Genomic DNA, 15,559 nt, shown 5'->3' on the forward strand with positions numbered 1-15,559 from the left:
AAGGGAGAGAGAGAGAGAGAGAGAGGGAGGGAGAGAGAGAGGGAGGGAGGGAGAGCGAGAGAGAGCGAGAGAGAGAGAGAGAGATGATCAAGGAATGTGCCACTAATAAGAAACCGGAGCGTCGCAAGAGAGGAGGGCAAAAGAGGGAACGGCTAAAGAAAAACGACTAGAAATGCGCTAAAAAGTAGTGCAGGGGGCGAAAAGGGGCAATACACAGCTAACACGTGAATGGAAGGATTATAATCCACCTTCGGAGGGATTTTGACGCTCCCCATGCGGAGATTTGAACCATGCAGGGACTGCTGCTGCTTCTGAGTTTGGCGTTGAGTTTTCACAGAGGTAAGTGACCGCGAGCTCAAACTTTGCGTATGTGTGAGCGTATATAAGAGAGAAAAGGGGGCAGCTGTGCAGAAGGTTTTATAGCGTTCATGTCTGTCCGGTCATAAAGGTGCAACGTGACCTTTGCGTTCCACTCGCAAGTTAACGGTGCTGTCGTTCCATTCCGTTATGACAGGATGGCTATAAACTCCGCCAGCGGCGTTCCCTCCCGTCAAACATGCTCTCTTCGCGAGAATACAAATTAGACGAGAGGTTTGAGGGGGGCACACGCACGCAGGGGCTCTTTCACAGACACCCGCATAAAGAAACGCACCACTTCGTTTGCTTTCCCCGGGGTCATGCAGGTAATCTCAGCACCTGCGTCCGTCTGACACTCACAGCCAAGTACGTTGGATCACAAATAACCGCCCGTTTTCGCTGCACATAACTAATGTCTTGCATTGTGCAAATCCAGGTGCGCCTGTATTAACGTACTGTATCCAGCGAGTTGCTAGGCGACAGCACCGAGCTCTACCTGTTAGATTACAGCATCTTTTCCCGTGATCGCGCCTATGCGGACACCCTCCCTATTGTCTACTGTCACACACTGTGCATGTGTATGTCAGAGAGGGAGAGCAGGTACAGACCCCTCCATCAGAGGTGAGAGGCGTGTTTATGTCCCGGCAAGGTAGGACGGATGATGTAAGCCATTCTCATAAGGTCCGCAATCAAAGCAGAAACATGCATATTCATCGAGAAATACCTTTTGAAAACAGGTCCAGGTGACACTTGATGGCTGTGAACGTCAGCATGCAACAAGATCTGGGGAGATTTGTCTTCCAGGGATTCAGACACGGCTTTGTTCAGCATCACACATTGTTTAAAGCGGTTATAAAATGAAGCGGAATACACAATGACCCACTAGAATGAATGGAAACAGTGAGAAATGCACAATGTGCATAACAGGTTTACACCTTGTTCATTTTTGCTCATCAATTTCTCAACCTCGGCGTTGTTCCAGATTTGTATGACTTCCTTTTCTCTGTGGAATGCAGAATGCAGAATGTTTTTTATTTTATTGATTTTAAGTGACCCAATTTTCTTTTAAGTTTTGCCCGCACTGGTTTTGTTGGAACAACTGTACAGTAATGCACATGCACTGATGTCATTTGTAATGATTTAATGCTATTATATCTTAAGGTGGAACGTATTAAGGTATCGGTTCTATAAGAACGCTAACATACTCTGATCAGTTGCCTTAGCTTATAGAGCAACATGACTTGGCATGTAAGTTGGCCCTTCAGATATCTCTTTTAAAGAGGTGTATTACTCTAATGACTTTCGTACGCTTAGCAGAGGCAATTGTGATGACCTAACAACAATGCAGCCATTGTCTTCCTAATAACTGTTTGATGGTGCTGTATGCAGTGGAGTAATATATAGGTCAACATTAAACACACATTGTGAAGCATAGTAACCTGCCCAAGAAACGACAGTGAGATTGTTGTGCGACTACATCCGCACACACTGTAACGGATGTTCTTTGTTGTCATGTTTTGAACTCGCTACATATTGCTTGTATTCTTCTGAGTGCACTTAATTTTCAAATGCATTACAAATTGGATCAGGTTGCAGATCAGAGATATTAACTTTTCTATTTCAGTTTCCCTAGCAGTATATTTATTTCTATCATGTTCATTATGGGTTTGTCAGGCTCAGGCATTCTTAAACTCGTCAGTTGTTATTTTATTTGTGCATTGTGTACTTGTTTATAATGAAGAAGAGGTCTATAATTTTACAGTGACAAACTGTTGTAATGTGCTTTTAAGCATCAGGCCCACTTCATTCAGAAGCAATGCCTCTAATAAAACCTGCAGTCGTCCCATGAATCACACACTTACACTAGTGTACTGTACAGGCATGCCCTGTAATTGTTAACCCTTTACAAACTGAGAACTTTGTTTAATGTAAGATCATATGCTGTTGTAGGACTTGATATTGTGTATTTTTATTATTCAGGCTTTATACCTATTTAAGGAATCCATATGTCATGTCAGTGAGGTGACCGTGGGCATTTGTGTGGCATCAGTATGTATCAGTATTTCTTATAGGATATGTAAGTTTATAAATTGCTTTACAGCACAATCTAAAGAGTAAAGAAAGAAGAAATAAAGCTACTTTTACCCCCACAAATTACCTCATAGAGCTGTGGAATGAATGTGCAGAAGTGGATATTCAGCTTCTGTTCATGAATATCTGTGTTCCTGCCGAGTTGAGGTCCATCTTTAATCAAACTGACCTGAACCAGCTAGTTATGGTCTTCAGGTTCACTTGAAAATTACAGGCAGGTGTGTATGAGCGCGGTTAGAACTGAAGGTAGATCTCCATGAGCTGTTTTGAGCCCACCTGCTCTATTTGTAACAAAGCGTCTCATTTACTGTCTTACATGTTATTCCAAACCCATTTGCAGACCCCTTTTTTCCCATGGGACCCTTGGAATTTTCATACAATGCAACAGGATCTGTCAAGCTCTAAAAACACCACAGACAAACTGTAAATAAAGTTTAAACAAAATTTTGGTCTCATTCTCCATCCCGTTTGTTCAACCAGTGTCTCTTTGTGTCACTGGTGTGCCGCATTGCTTCACCGTTTTTGGATCTGAGCATGATTGAGAATGAGATTTCAGATCTTTTGCAGAAGGGAAGAGTATCAGCATATAATCAGCATATAACTTTCAGACTGTTCCTAGTGAGAATGAGTAAATAATGATCATTTTTGTGTGAATTGTTCCAAATCTGTTTGACTACTTTCTTCTGTAGAACATAAAAGAAGATATTTTGAGAAATGTATATTTTTGTCCGTAAAATAGAAGTCATTGTTAACTAGAAATTTTCCACAAAAAGAAAGCCATACTGGTTTATAACAACATGAGGGTGAGTAAGATGAGTGATGACAGAATTTAGATTTTTGGGTGAACTATCTTTTAAAGGTGAGATCTGATTGAGGAATTGTTTGTAGTCTGTAGTTTATTGTGCATATTATGTAGTAATGGAAGTTGCTGTGTTTGGTCTTATTAATCATTCTGGCATGAGAATTGCATTTTTTTTGTTATGGTTTTTAAAATAAAAAGAAGTCTTTTTACTTTTTAACTTGTGAAAATGGGCATCAAGACCCCTCTTTTCATTTGCGTATGTTTAATTTTTTGTTTTGGTTGAATATGTTTCCTTTTTTATTGGTTTTGACCTTGCATTTCTTAATCAGAATGTCATAGCTCGATTTTTCTGTGAAAATGACAGACTTCTCTGGTGACGTATGCTGGATTTAAACCCTGCCTCTTTCTTACAATCAGCCAGCTTGTATTCAGATCTGCCTCCAATCAACAACCGATGATAGAACCATGTCCCCACCCTACATTTTTCCTTTCAAGTTTTACTCGAATGTGTCACAGTATGGAAGAAAATATTTTTTTGCTACTTCTGGTTCATTGCAACTTTAAGACCAATTAGGCAAGTTATTGTTCAGGCAACCCACTGACAAGTTGATTTAGCAAATTTGTAGATTTTCTTTTTCCTAATGAAAGCTATGTTTGTTGTTGTTGTGAGGTGAGCCTGTAAGAAAAGATGGCACTGGGGACAGGTGGGTGAAGTTGAGGGACTGAATTGACAAAGATTGGAGTTTTCTTTTTGTTGTTGTTGGGGGGTGGATTGGTGAAGGGGGAGCTAGAGGGGGGAGTGCTTTTAGGCCAGAGGGAGAGAAAGGCATTATTACTCATGCCTGACTGCTCTCATAGAAGAGGCTGCTCGCACCAATGAATATGAGGGGGGAAAAGTTCAAAGGCCCGGCTTAGACGAGGATCTTTGAACCCCCCTCGCCTCTTTTAGGGGCTCCCACATCCCTTCTCATTGAAACTATTTTGAAAATGCCATGTTTCCCTTCACATGAACAGCCTTCCATTCATTCACATTGTGTTTTTTCAGCATTAGCTCTTATTTTGTCATGTTATAAGTTTTTTTTTCTTCTGAACTTTCTGCAATTTTTTTCTTCTTCTGTAGAACACAAAAAGAGAATTTGAGCAATGAACTGGCCATTTTTCCATACAACAATTGTGACTAGAGCTTTCAAGCCTCAAAAAGGATGCAAAAGCACCATAAAATACATAATACATAATAATGTTCGAATTGTGAACATTATTCTTAATCTAGTCAGCTCTTTTCAATGATTCAGCTGATCCGGTTCACTGAACCCAGCTGAATGATTCGTTCATGAATTAGAATGAATCAGATCTGACTCAGAAGTTGTATTTCTGTCAGAAATGAATCATTTGTCTTTTTAAAATGTCATGTAAACACTACAAGTTGTTTCATTTTATTTTAAAACCTTTATAACCTAGTAGTACTTAATCCTTAAAATATATGATAACACACTGTTTAATGTTTTCTTGGATCAATGGAGACCGTAGCTCCATTATAACAGCTTTTATATATAACATATGATATAGACTACTTTTGGCACTTTTAATGTGTTTTTGTGTTCTTGCTGAAGCTTGAAAGCTCCAGAGCCCATTCTTTGTAACTGTATGGACAGAAACCAACTCTGACTTTCTTCATAATTGCACCTTTCGAGTTTTGCGGTAGAAAGTAAGACATACAGGTTTGCAGAGACATGATGGCAAGTAAATAATGACAGAATTGATATTTTCTGCTGAACTATGTCTTTAAAATGTGTCCTCGCTCCTGCATTGCACATCTCTTTCTTTCCAGAAATGGTTTTGTCGAGTGGCCCCTTATTCTGGCCCTCACTCTGCTTTTCATTCTTTTGTCATTCCTCACTCCCTCAGTCTTCTCATTTTTCCCTTCTCCCTCTTTCCATCCCCCAGTTCGTTTCCCCCCTTCCCTCTTTCTAATAAGTTCCAGATGTGTTTCTTACATTCCTTTAGTCAGAGGAGAGGGGGAGGGGTCACGGAATGGGAGAGGGAAACAGGGACAGAAGAAAAAAGAGAGGGAGAGAAAGAGAAAGAGATGGAGAAGCACATGAATTAAAAGAGAGCGCATGATGAAGAGGCCACTCTGTACTGAAGACACTGATGAGATTCTCCTCTGTTGTGTGTGTGTGTTTATCTGTGTGTGTGTGTGGTGGAGAGTTTTTCAGACACCCCTCCCCCACTGCAATGGAATGTGGCTGATGATGATGATGTAATTTCTTGTTCTCTGAAGTTTTCAGATCAGGGAGGGCTGATCGACAAATTCGGCCAATCAGCCGGCCTGCAATAATAGCCACTCACAGTTGGGGAGACAGTGAGGCGTTCTGCATCAAAAGCATTATTACCGGTCACCTGGTGAGGTTGAAGACCAAAATGTAGCACTGTTAAAACGCTAGCTGTTCTCGGTGCTGACTCAATACAAAGATGCATTGCAATGTTTTTTTTTTCTACTCTAAAGTCAACATGAAATCAAAATGGCCCCTTTGACTTTCCTAAAGCATGTTCCTGGCCTAATTGAAAAAATAGTTTACACTTAATAATAATGTTCAATTAAAGGGATAGTTCACCCAAAAATGCAAATTCTGTCAACCATTAGGCCACCATTAGTCATGGCCTAATGGTTAGAGAGTCGAACTTGTAACCCAAAGGTTGCGGGGTTTGAGTCTCAGGTTTCATAGGGGAATTGCATTTTTATTAACAGGGCTCCAGGCAAAAAAATCGAGTAAGGAGCCATTGGCTCCTATAAGAAAAAAACATAGGCGCCAAATAATTTTTTAGGTGCCACAGAATAAACGTTTTATTTATTTTATTATTATTATTATTTTTTTTTACATTTTAACACTTCAAATCATACTGTTTTTCTTTTCTTGACTTTATCAGCATTTGAATCCATCTTGTAGATGACCTGGGAACTAAGGTTCAGGTTATTTCAGCTTCTGTCGTCTCACTACATGAGGACATAAATACATGGACAACATCTCCAGAACTGCTCTGACTCCCTCTGAGAGTCACTTCATGAGCATTTGACAGTTTCATTTGAGTAAAACTATCGCAGGGTTTCCCACAGACTTGTGGAGGCATATATATGCAAACTCATTCTCTGCCAGAAGGAGGCGCTGTTGGAGGGGTAGAGATCAAGGCTTCCCTGGTAACGCTGTACACAAAGCAGCGCTCGACTCACAAACGTGGCTTTATCACACATTACAGGCAAGATGAAATGAAAATGACATCCAAAATTTTCTGAAGACAGTCGGGTTCCTTCAGAAATACAGTGCCATAAAAACACCTGCACCGGGTTTCAATTTTGAAGCGTGCGGTGCTCATGTTTATTCAACGAAGTCAAAGCCTTTTGGAAAATATATTTGTGGCGGTCAGTTATGATATTGTGGCGGGCCAACACAAATAAATCAATGTATGGGAAACACTTACATAGGCTACAGAAACGTAAAAGTTCCTCATGGCTACCTGTCAAAATATAAGTTCGGGTTATCTTAAAGAAATGATCAGAAATATTACTGTGGTGCAGTATGATATGCATAATACTACTACAACAATTATTACAACCTTTGTTTAAAAGAATAATCACACAATACGCAATTTTTTCCATGTTTTAATTTTAATAGTAAACCCTTTGCCAAAAAATAATGTTTAACTCTCATTTGATTAAAAGATCAATTAAACTGATTTTATGCCTTCATTTGCGCTGTACTGTAAATTAAAACTAACTGAATTTTCTAGTGTCACATAGGCCAAGACATTGCAATAGGCTATTGAACTAAGTGTGCCTGTAAAAGGCTATTAGTGTTATAGTTTCATGAAAATAGTTGCAGTCTTCTTAACTTCTACAATATAGCTATGAAGACAATTAAATTATTTACACTTATTATATACATTTTTTTAAGTTAATCCACTGATGTGCATTAGATGATGAATTGAATAGTCACCTCTACTATTATAGGTTATGTTTTAGTCATCAGAAAATAATTAATGAGGAATTATGAGAGGTTATGCTATTACAAATACATCTCTAACATGTAAATTATTGAAGCCAAATACTTGCATTTCCCCAAGCTGTTTAGCTGTAGTACAGTATTCATAGGCTTATTCATGAAGCATACAGTGGCCCCACTTTTAACTCTCTCTTTATATTGCCCTTATTGCAGAAGGATGCACAGAGGAAGACAAGAGTAAGAAGTGCAGTGTGGGAGTACTACACTCAACCAACACCAGGAAAGGCTTGTTTTTGTCAGAGCCCTTGTTATTCTTAATTTCGACATTCATTTTAATTTTTACACCAGACATATATAGCGGTTCAAAATATCGGTTATCGGTCTACTTGAGCTGTAATAATCGGTATCGGCATCAGCCCTGAAAAACACATATCGGTCGACCCCTAGTCTGGAGCCCTGATTAACCTATAAAGCAAGACAGACCTACTGTGAGCTATGAGGTTTGTAATCAATGATATATCCTTTTGGTGAGGCTATCAGCCTGCATTATGTCAACTTATTTTTAACATAATGGTGTTTAATCGCAGGAATCCTGGTGAGAAACTACATTGTTTTTTTTCCCTTTTCAAACCCGCAATTCTTCAAAGAAATCTTCATCAATTAGAAAGACATCAACTGTGACAAGCAAATTGCACCAAAACACTCTCATGACACACTTTGAGTGACGTAATACTCTGTCAAAATACCTAAATACTTTGTCTTTTTGTCTTACTTCTTATTTTGAAAAAAACTTTAGCTTAAAATCAAAGTTTGTAATGTTGGGAATTACCTCGTAGCCAGTTGGTAGCCTCTTTAACTTAAAAAAAAAAAAAATCACTATGGGCAGGGCCGGAGTGGGAGTCATTTTCAGCCCTGGAGTTTCATGCGTTAGGGCGGCCCACTTTAGTTCACAACTTACTATAGCTATTACAATAATGTAATTAAAACTTCAGTATATACAGTAAGTCTGCAATAGCGCACTGTTCTCTACAGACTTGTAATTCATTATATTTTTCTACAGCTTTGTTTTTTTTATTATTATTTTACTCGCCGCCTTTGCGCTTTCTATTATACATTTTTTATATATTATTTTTTGCTTGCATATCTCCAACTAAATATTTGTAGGCCTACTGTACCGTAATGTCTGCCTGCAGTTAAAAAGTTATCAGAAATGATCACATTTGTTTTGCTTAACCTATATTCTAAAAATAATTTTAATGTCATTCAAAAAAAAAAAAAAAGTCATCTGCCTGAGTAAATTGTACCATTATAAAATCGTGTGGAGTAGTAGTGTAGTAATTTAGGAGGTGAAAATACTGTGAAATTACATACATACAAATGGCAAGAAATTTGAAAGCATAACAACTGAACGTCTATGAAACGTCTATGCACTTAAATTGTTTTAACTAAAATGGCTATTATTGCAACCATATAGCCTATGAATGCCTTAGAGTGGCCCACTTTAGTTCACGACTGACTATAGCTGTTACAATAATGTAATTAAAACTTCAGTAGGATATAAGTCTGCAATAGTGCACTGTTCTCTACAGACTTGTAATTCATTATATTTTTCTACAGCTTTGTTTTTTTTATTATTATTTTACTCGCCGCCTTTGCGCTTTCTATTATACATTTTTTATATATTATTTTTTGCTTGCATATCTCCAACTAAATATTTGTAGGCCTACTGTACCGTAATGTCTGCCTGCAGTTAAAAAGTTATCAGAAATGATCACATTTGTTTTGCTTAACCTATATTCTAAAAATAATTTTAATGTCATTCAAAAAAAAAAAAAAAGTCATCTGCCTGAGTAAATTGTACCATTATAAAATCGTGTGGAGTAGTAGTGTAGTAATTTAGGAGGTGAAAATACTGTGAAATTACATACATACAAATGGCAAGAAATTTGAAAGCATAACAACTGAACGTCTATGAAACGTCTATGCACTTAAATTGTTTTAACTAAAATGGCTATTATTGCAACCATATAGCCTATGAATGAATGAAAATGCATATTTTTTCAAAAAACATTTGGGCTGAGTGTGGGCTGCTTCTGGTGCTTGGATTTCTACTTCAATAAAATGAGGTCCAAGTTTAAGAATGCGCTAGAAGTTAAATTTTAAAAAATGTATTTTCCTCTCTATTTAACAGCCTTAACTTACAATAGTGAGAGACGTCTCCCCTCAGGTAGATTAAATGTTTTCCTGCCTTGCTAAATTTTGGGCTCATGATCAATAAATTGCATTTGCCCAAACTGATTTGCCAAAATCAAATTGCGGTCGCTGTGAAACAGGAGCAGCCGGCAGAGGATTCCGCTTGGTCTTAAAGCCTTCATCAAAAGGCTACGTTCACAAATAAAACTATATTTTGCACAAAAATAATGATTAATTATCAATTGAGAATTTGTTATTCATATGGTCTGGTGGTCATATGGAGTATGTCTGCGAATACAGGACAAACTGTGTTATAGCTTTCATACGGGACACTACTTTGATTCCTTAAATACGGGCATCCATATTTCAACCCCATAGCAGTGGCATGACAGTACCGGCCCTCGCGGCCAAAAAACAGACCAGCCCACCGGGAATTTTCCCGGTGCTCCCGATTAGTCAATCCGGGCCTGCCTATGGGAAAAATTCTTCAGAAACCAAGGCCACTGTTGTGCTCTATTGCCAAACAATAAAATGAAGTCCTGCCCTAATTTTTTAGTTAAATATGAAAAATCAATCGTAAATGGGTTATGTTTTCTGTCAGAAGTAAAATGGGTTGTGAACGTTGCGTTTCACGTTTGCTTGAAGCTAGTAATGAATACAATAAGAGCATGTAAACATCAATCAGACATTAACGACACCTGGCTAGTTGATAGTTCATCTTTAGATCGGCATTGAAGGAGATTCCCACAGTTGAGTGGAACGCTTGCGTTTTATATGACTAGTGTTTTCCATTCTTTTGCATCAAAGTATGTCAAAGTCATAAAATAAAAGGCATATGATGAAACAGCAATAAATTCTCTGTCTTCTGAGAGCGAGTTTAATGTCTAGTTGTGTGTGTTTCTTCACACATCCGGCATTCCCAGTCTCTTGATATTTGTTTGGAAAGCCAAATATTTAGTGCATTAAAAGGACGTCTGTGAGGTATTAGGTAATACTTCAAGCCTCGGCCCATTGGAAGTGGACAGTCCATCCAAGCATTAGCATAGCACTCTGCTGATGACCCTTGAGGTTGCCATGGTCACTGTATGTAATATTATGTCAATGTTCCCACAGTAGTCATGGCAACAATCGCAAATCAAAAAGAGTCGCGCAAATAAATAATGTTAAAATCAACTGTATAAATTCTGCAGAAGGTGAATTTGAATGGAGCGAAATGGGGGAAGAGTAGGAACCAGCGAGAAATAATTTTCCTTCCCTCCTATTTCAAATAGATTGGTTTCTATAGCAACTCTAGGCTGCACAGATAGAGGGACAAAGAGCGAGAAGGAGAAGAATGAGGGGTGGAGGGGGAGAAAAGGACGAGGAGAGAGAGAGGTGAAGAGGGAGATGAGAATGAGAGAGCGACACTGGGAAAGAGGTGTTTCTCCTCGCTGTCAGGAATGGCAAGGGCGAATGAAGAGAAGCAAAGCGGGAAGATGATGGAGGGAAAGCATCGGATGAGGCTGCAGGCAAATAAGAGATGACATGAGGAAATGTTGACGAAGGAGAGGGGCACACAGACCTGTTACAAAGCAAAGCGTTCGTAACGTTAGCTAGTAACCGTAAAAACAGGCTGCCTGGGTGATTTAGTGTTTTCTTGACCATTTTTCATTGCAGTTGTTCCCGCATGTTTAACTGTTCAAATGTTAAAAAGCAATTTTTTGGACTGTTTAAATGTTAAAATGCACATTTATTTATCTGTTTAAATGTTAAATAAGCATGAGGCCTCCTGCACATGCAAACGCATGCATTGTCATGCATACACACATAAACGCATACGAACATGCCTACACACACATGCATTCTGAATTGTAATCTTCAAAAACAATGGGTATGGTTTAACTGGACATTTATTTGGCTGTTTAATGTTAAAAAGCACATTCATTTAACTAGTAAAAGTTAAATGACCATAAGGAGGCCTCCTGCACATGCAAATACACACATAAACACATACATGCATACGCACATGTGCATTCTCAATTATAATCTTCCAAAACATGTATTTAACTGTTTCAATTTTATAAAGCACAAAGAGGCCTCCTGCACACACAAACACTTAAGCAAACCACATACCTGCATACACACACATGCCTGCAAACAAGCAAAAAAACTTTTTGGGTAGTTTTTTGCATACGTCAGCTGTTGCTATGGTGACGCAACACTATGAGCCAGTGAAAGTGCCTGATTGGTTGAAGAGCTGGAGAGCAGGGGATGAAAAAATGCATGGAGAGTGGGGTTACGATATAAAATGCATTAAAAACAGGATGGATGTAATGATTATGACAGCTTTATGTGCACTAATAAGTAATATTCCAAAACATGTATTTAACTGTTTCAATTTTATAAAGCACAAAGAGGCCTCCTGCACACACAAACACTTAAGCAAACCACATACCTGCATACACACACATGCCTGCAAACAAGCAAAAAAAACTTTTTGGGTAGTTTTTTGCATACGTCAGCTGTTGCTATGGTGACGCAACACTATGAGCCAGTGAAAGTGCCTGATTGGTTGAAGAGCTGGAGAGCAGGGGATGAAAAAATGCATGGAGAGTGGGGTTACGATATAAAATGCATTAAAAACAGGATGGATGTAATGATTATGACAGCTTTATGTGCACTAATAAATTATATGGTGCTAGTTTATCAATGACATCAGTGCACTGAGTGGTTTAACAAGCCAGCGACGTCTGAAATCAGAAACAGCCAATAAAATCATTTGAGCATTGAAAGTGGCTGTCTGTTCTTTGTCGATGTGTCAAATGTTCACTCTGAGTCGTTCGTTTTCCCGTCACTCCGGCACAGGCACCTTGACCGCAGGAGGTGACGTATTCCTTGTCCAGACATACTCCTTTGTTGTCTGAAAGCGGCTAGCGCATGAAGTCACACAAGTGTGGTCCACTGCGCTGTATGTGCTCCGAGGAGATTGAACAGCTCGGCTTTTTGTCTGACGTTGTGTCAGTGCTGCTTTTACTGGTATCTAGGATTTTTACCTCGAAGGGTCTGTTTTGATTAAAGTATGCCAGGGACGGTAATGGGGACAGTCCTTTTTTTGTCTTTGATTCCCATTTGCCATCTCAGAAAACATTGGGTGATTGTTTAACTGGTACTTAAAGAATGGAAACAATTAAAATAAACCAGTAAGATGTGATGGGACACTATCAATGCTGTTTCCAGATGTCTTCTTTTTTGCGTAATATTAAAACAAGTTACAGTGAATTCACAACTTCCCTTATGAAAATTAAACATATGTTTTGCTATAAATAAAACCAAAAATCCAAAATACATGGTTACTATAGTTAAGCCATGGTAACCACAAATTAACCATGGTTTTGCTACACAAACCACAGTTTAACCATGATATTTGTACAAGTGTGGTTATACAAATGCCAACAAAAAAAAAAACTACACTTTTACTGTAATAAAACCATGGTTAATTTTTTGGGGGTCGATCCCCTTAAAACATTTTTGTTGTGGTTTGTGCTGCATGCTGCAGGTTTCTGTATTTGGTTGTGTTGTGCGTATTTGCAGTGCATTTCTGTATTTAGTCATGTTACGAGTATTTGCAGTGCATTTCTGTATTTGGTCGTGTTGGGAGTATTTGCAGTGCATTTCTGTATTTGATTGTGTTGTGAGTATTTGCAGCGCGTTTCTGTATTTGATTGTGTTGCGAATATTTGCAGTGCGTTTCTGTATTTGATTGTGTTGCGAGTATTTGCAGTGCATTTCTGTATTTGATTGTGTTATGATCATTTGCAGCGCGTTTCTGTATTTGGTCGTGTTGCGAGTATTTGCAGCGCGTTTCTGTGATTTCTGTATTTGATTGTGTTGCGAGTCTTTGCAGTGCATTTCTGTATTTGATTGTGTTGCGAGTATTTGCAGTGGATTTCTGTATTTGATTGTGTTGCGAGTATTTGCAGTGCATTTCTGTATTTGATTGTGTTACGAGCATTTGCAGAGCGTTTCTGTATTTGGTCGTGTTGTGAGTATTTGCAGCACGTTTCTGTATTTGGTCGTGTTGCGAGTATTTGCAGTGCATTTCTGTATTTGATTGTGTTACGAGCATTTGCAGAGCGTTTCTGTATTTGGTCGTGTTGTGAGTATTTGCAGCACGTTTCTGTATTTGGTCGTGTTGCGAGTATTTGTAGCGCGTTTCTGTATTTGGTCGTGTTGCGAGTATTGGCAGTGCATTTCTGTATTTGGTCGTGTTGCGAGTATTTGCAGTGCGTTTCTGTATTTGGTCGTGTTGTGAGTATTTGCAACGCGTTTCTGTATTTGGTCATGTTGCGAGTATTTGCAGTGCATTTCTGTATTTGGTCGTGTTGCGAGTTGTGCATGTGCTGTCAGTACATGTGCTGTCAAACTGATAATGTTTTCTTAATTTGCTGGTGCTTTTTCTATTTGCATGTGTTTATTTATTTTTTTTTTTTAAAGTTGCAGTGTGTTGAGTTCTCTCGGCCAAAGTACATAAGATATTATGTCTTGTTTTCTGAAAAAATTATCAAAATTAAGTGTTTAAGCTTTAAACAAACAAAAAAATCTGCCAAAGTCTGCAAAGTCACGAAACGATACCTATCACGATACAGAGGCCACGATGCGATACATATCACAATACGGGACTGCATTGAATTTCACCTCAGAAGAGTTTAGTAAAACAGCTGTTTATTAAACACTGCATACTATAGTGCCATTTCTAACTATTGGCAGAGCAGGCAATTGACCTCTGCATTATGAAGGGCCTCCATAACTGTACCACAGTACAATATAGGTAATGGCATATGTTTCATGTTTACATTGGGCACTTCCCACCAGGTACAATATTCTGATTGTTTGCATCTTGTTTTTAAGCCCATAAATAATAATGTACTCATTCTAATAAATTTATATTGTAATGTACTCATTCTAATATATTAAAAAATCATATTTACATTGCTGGTAGGTTATCATTGCACAAATTAACACACTCTCTACGTTTAAAAAACAAAAAATTAGAAGAGTTCTAAACTAATGCGCTGTCTTCTAACGCACACATGCTCAGTCACTCACACAGATCACGTTGCGGCCGCACTCAGACATTCAAGAACAAACTTTTTAGCGCTGCCCCGCAATTTTATCAACTAAATAGCTTAATCGCTCAAGAGCTACATTATCTTTCTCATCAAGGAGCTGGAAACATCATTGTTTCTAAAGGAATTAAAGCCACAGCTTCACTGTTAATAGAGAAACGCGGCAAAACGGTGGTAATTCATACATACACAGGCTCTCTCTCTCTCTCTCTCTCTCTCTCTCTCATAAATGAACACTTGATGAATTACACTTTTCTGAGAATAGAATATCGAAGTGGAGATCGCTAAACTGCAAGCTAACCAGTGTTTTCAGAAAGCAAGCGCGTTTATCCACAGTGGAGAGAGCGCTTACACAGGGTTGCCAGGTTGACAAAGATAAGTAGCACACTTAGCAGTATTTCCGTATTGCGCAAGTGGGAAGCTCTGTTTTGGGGATTACGTCTCTTTATATCAAGCAACCCCGGTTGTGTTCCTCTGCGGCCAGATTAAACTTTGTTGTAGCCTATATATTATGCTCTATTCATTATTTTTTTAGAAAACTTGCACTTTTCTACTCCGTATTTAAACATTGTTCTCGTATTCAAATTAAGTGCGGTCCACTGCTGCACATGTGCCACAATATCGATACAGGGACAGCTGTATCATACTCGTATCGTCTCTGTGACGATACATCGTTGTATCGATGTATCGAACACAGCACTACCCATTAGTAGATATTTGTTCTGGTTTAAAGCATAAACTCACTTAATTTTGATTTTATTTATTTATTTATTTTAGAAAACAAGACTTAATTGTTAATTGACTTAATTACATTAACAAGACTTAAAGGTGCAGTTGGAGATCTTGGAAAGTGCTAACTTTAGCCTGATAGCACTGAAAGCAAACGTCCCACCCTCCCTGCAATCGCTGTCCAAAGCCACGCCCCCTGAACGCATATACGCTCACCGACCAGAATACCAGAGACAACATTACTACAATAGGCTACATCAGCGGTTCCCAATTCCAGTCCCCCC

General features: G+C 38.6%; 1 protein-coding gene across 2 annotated transcripts in view; it reads left to right on the top strand.

Annotated features, from left to right (window-relative positions):
• The first annotated feature begins 50 nt into the window (after positions 1-50).
• The window catches only part of LOC107558429 (kin of IRRE-like protein 1), a 42,432-nt gene continuing 26,923 nt past the window's right edge, over positions 51-15,559 (top strand). For both annotated transcript variants that reach the window (XM_016242091.1, XM_016242092.1), the window contains exon 1: positions 51-339. In XM_016242091.1, the coding sequence (XP_016097577.1) occupies positions 291-339 (49 nt within the window). In that variant the 5' untranslated portion in view covers positions 51-290. The remainder of the gene's footprint in view (positions 340-15,559) is intronic.

This window comes from Sinocyclocheilus grahami, unplaced genomic scaffold (assembly GCF_001515645.1).
Source record: "Sinocyclocheilus grahami isolate Dianchi unplaced genomic scaffold, SAMN03320097.WGS_v1.1 scaffold645.1, whole genome shotgun sequence".
NCBI classification, from domain to species: Eukaryota; Metazoa; Chordata; class Actinopteri; order Cypriniformes; family Cyprinidae; genus Sinocyclocheilus; species Sinocyclocheilus grahami.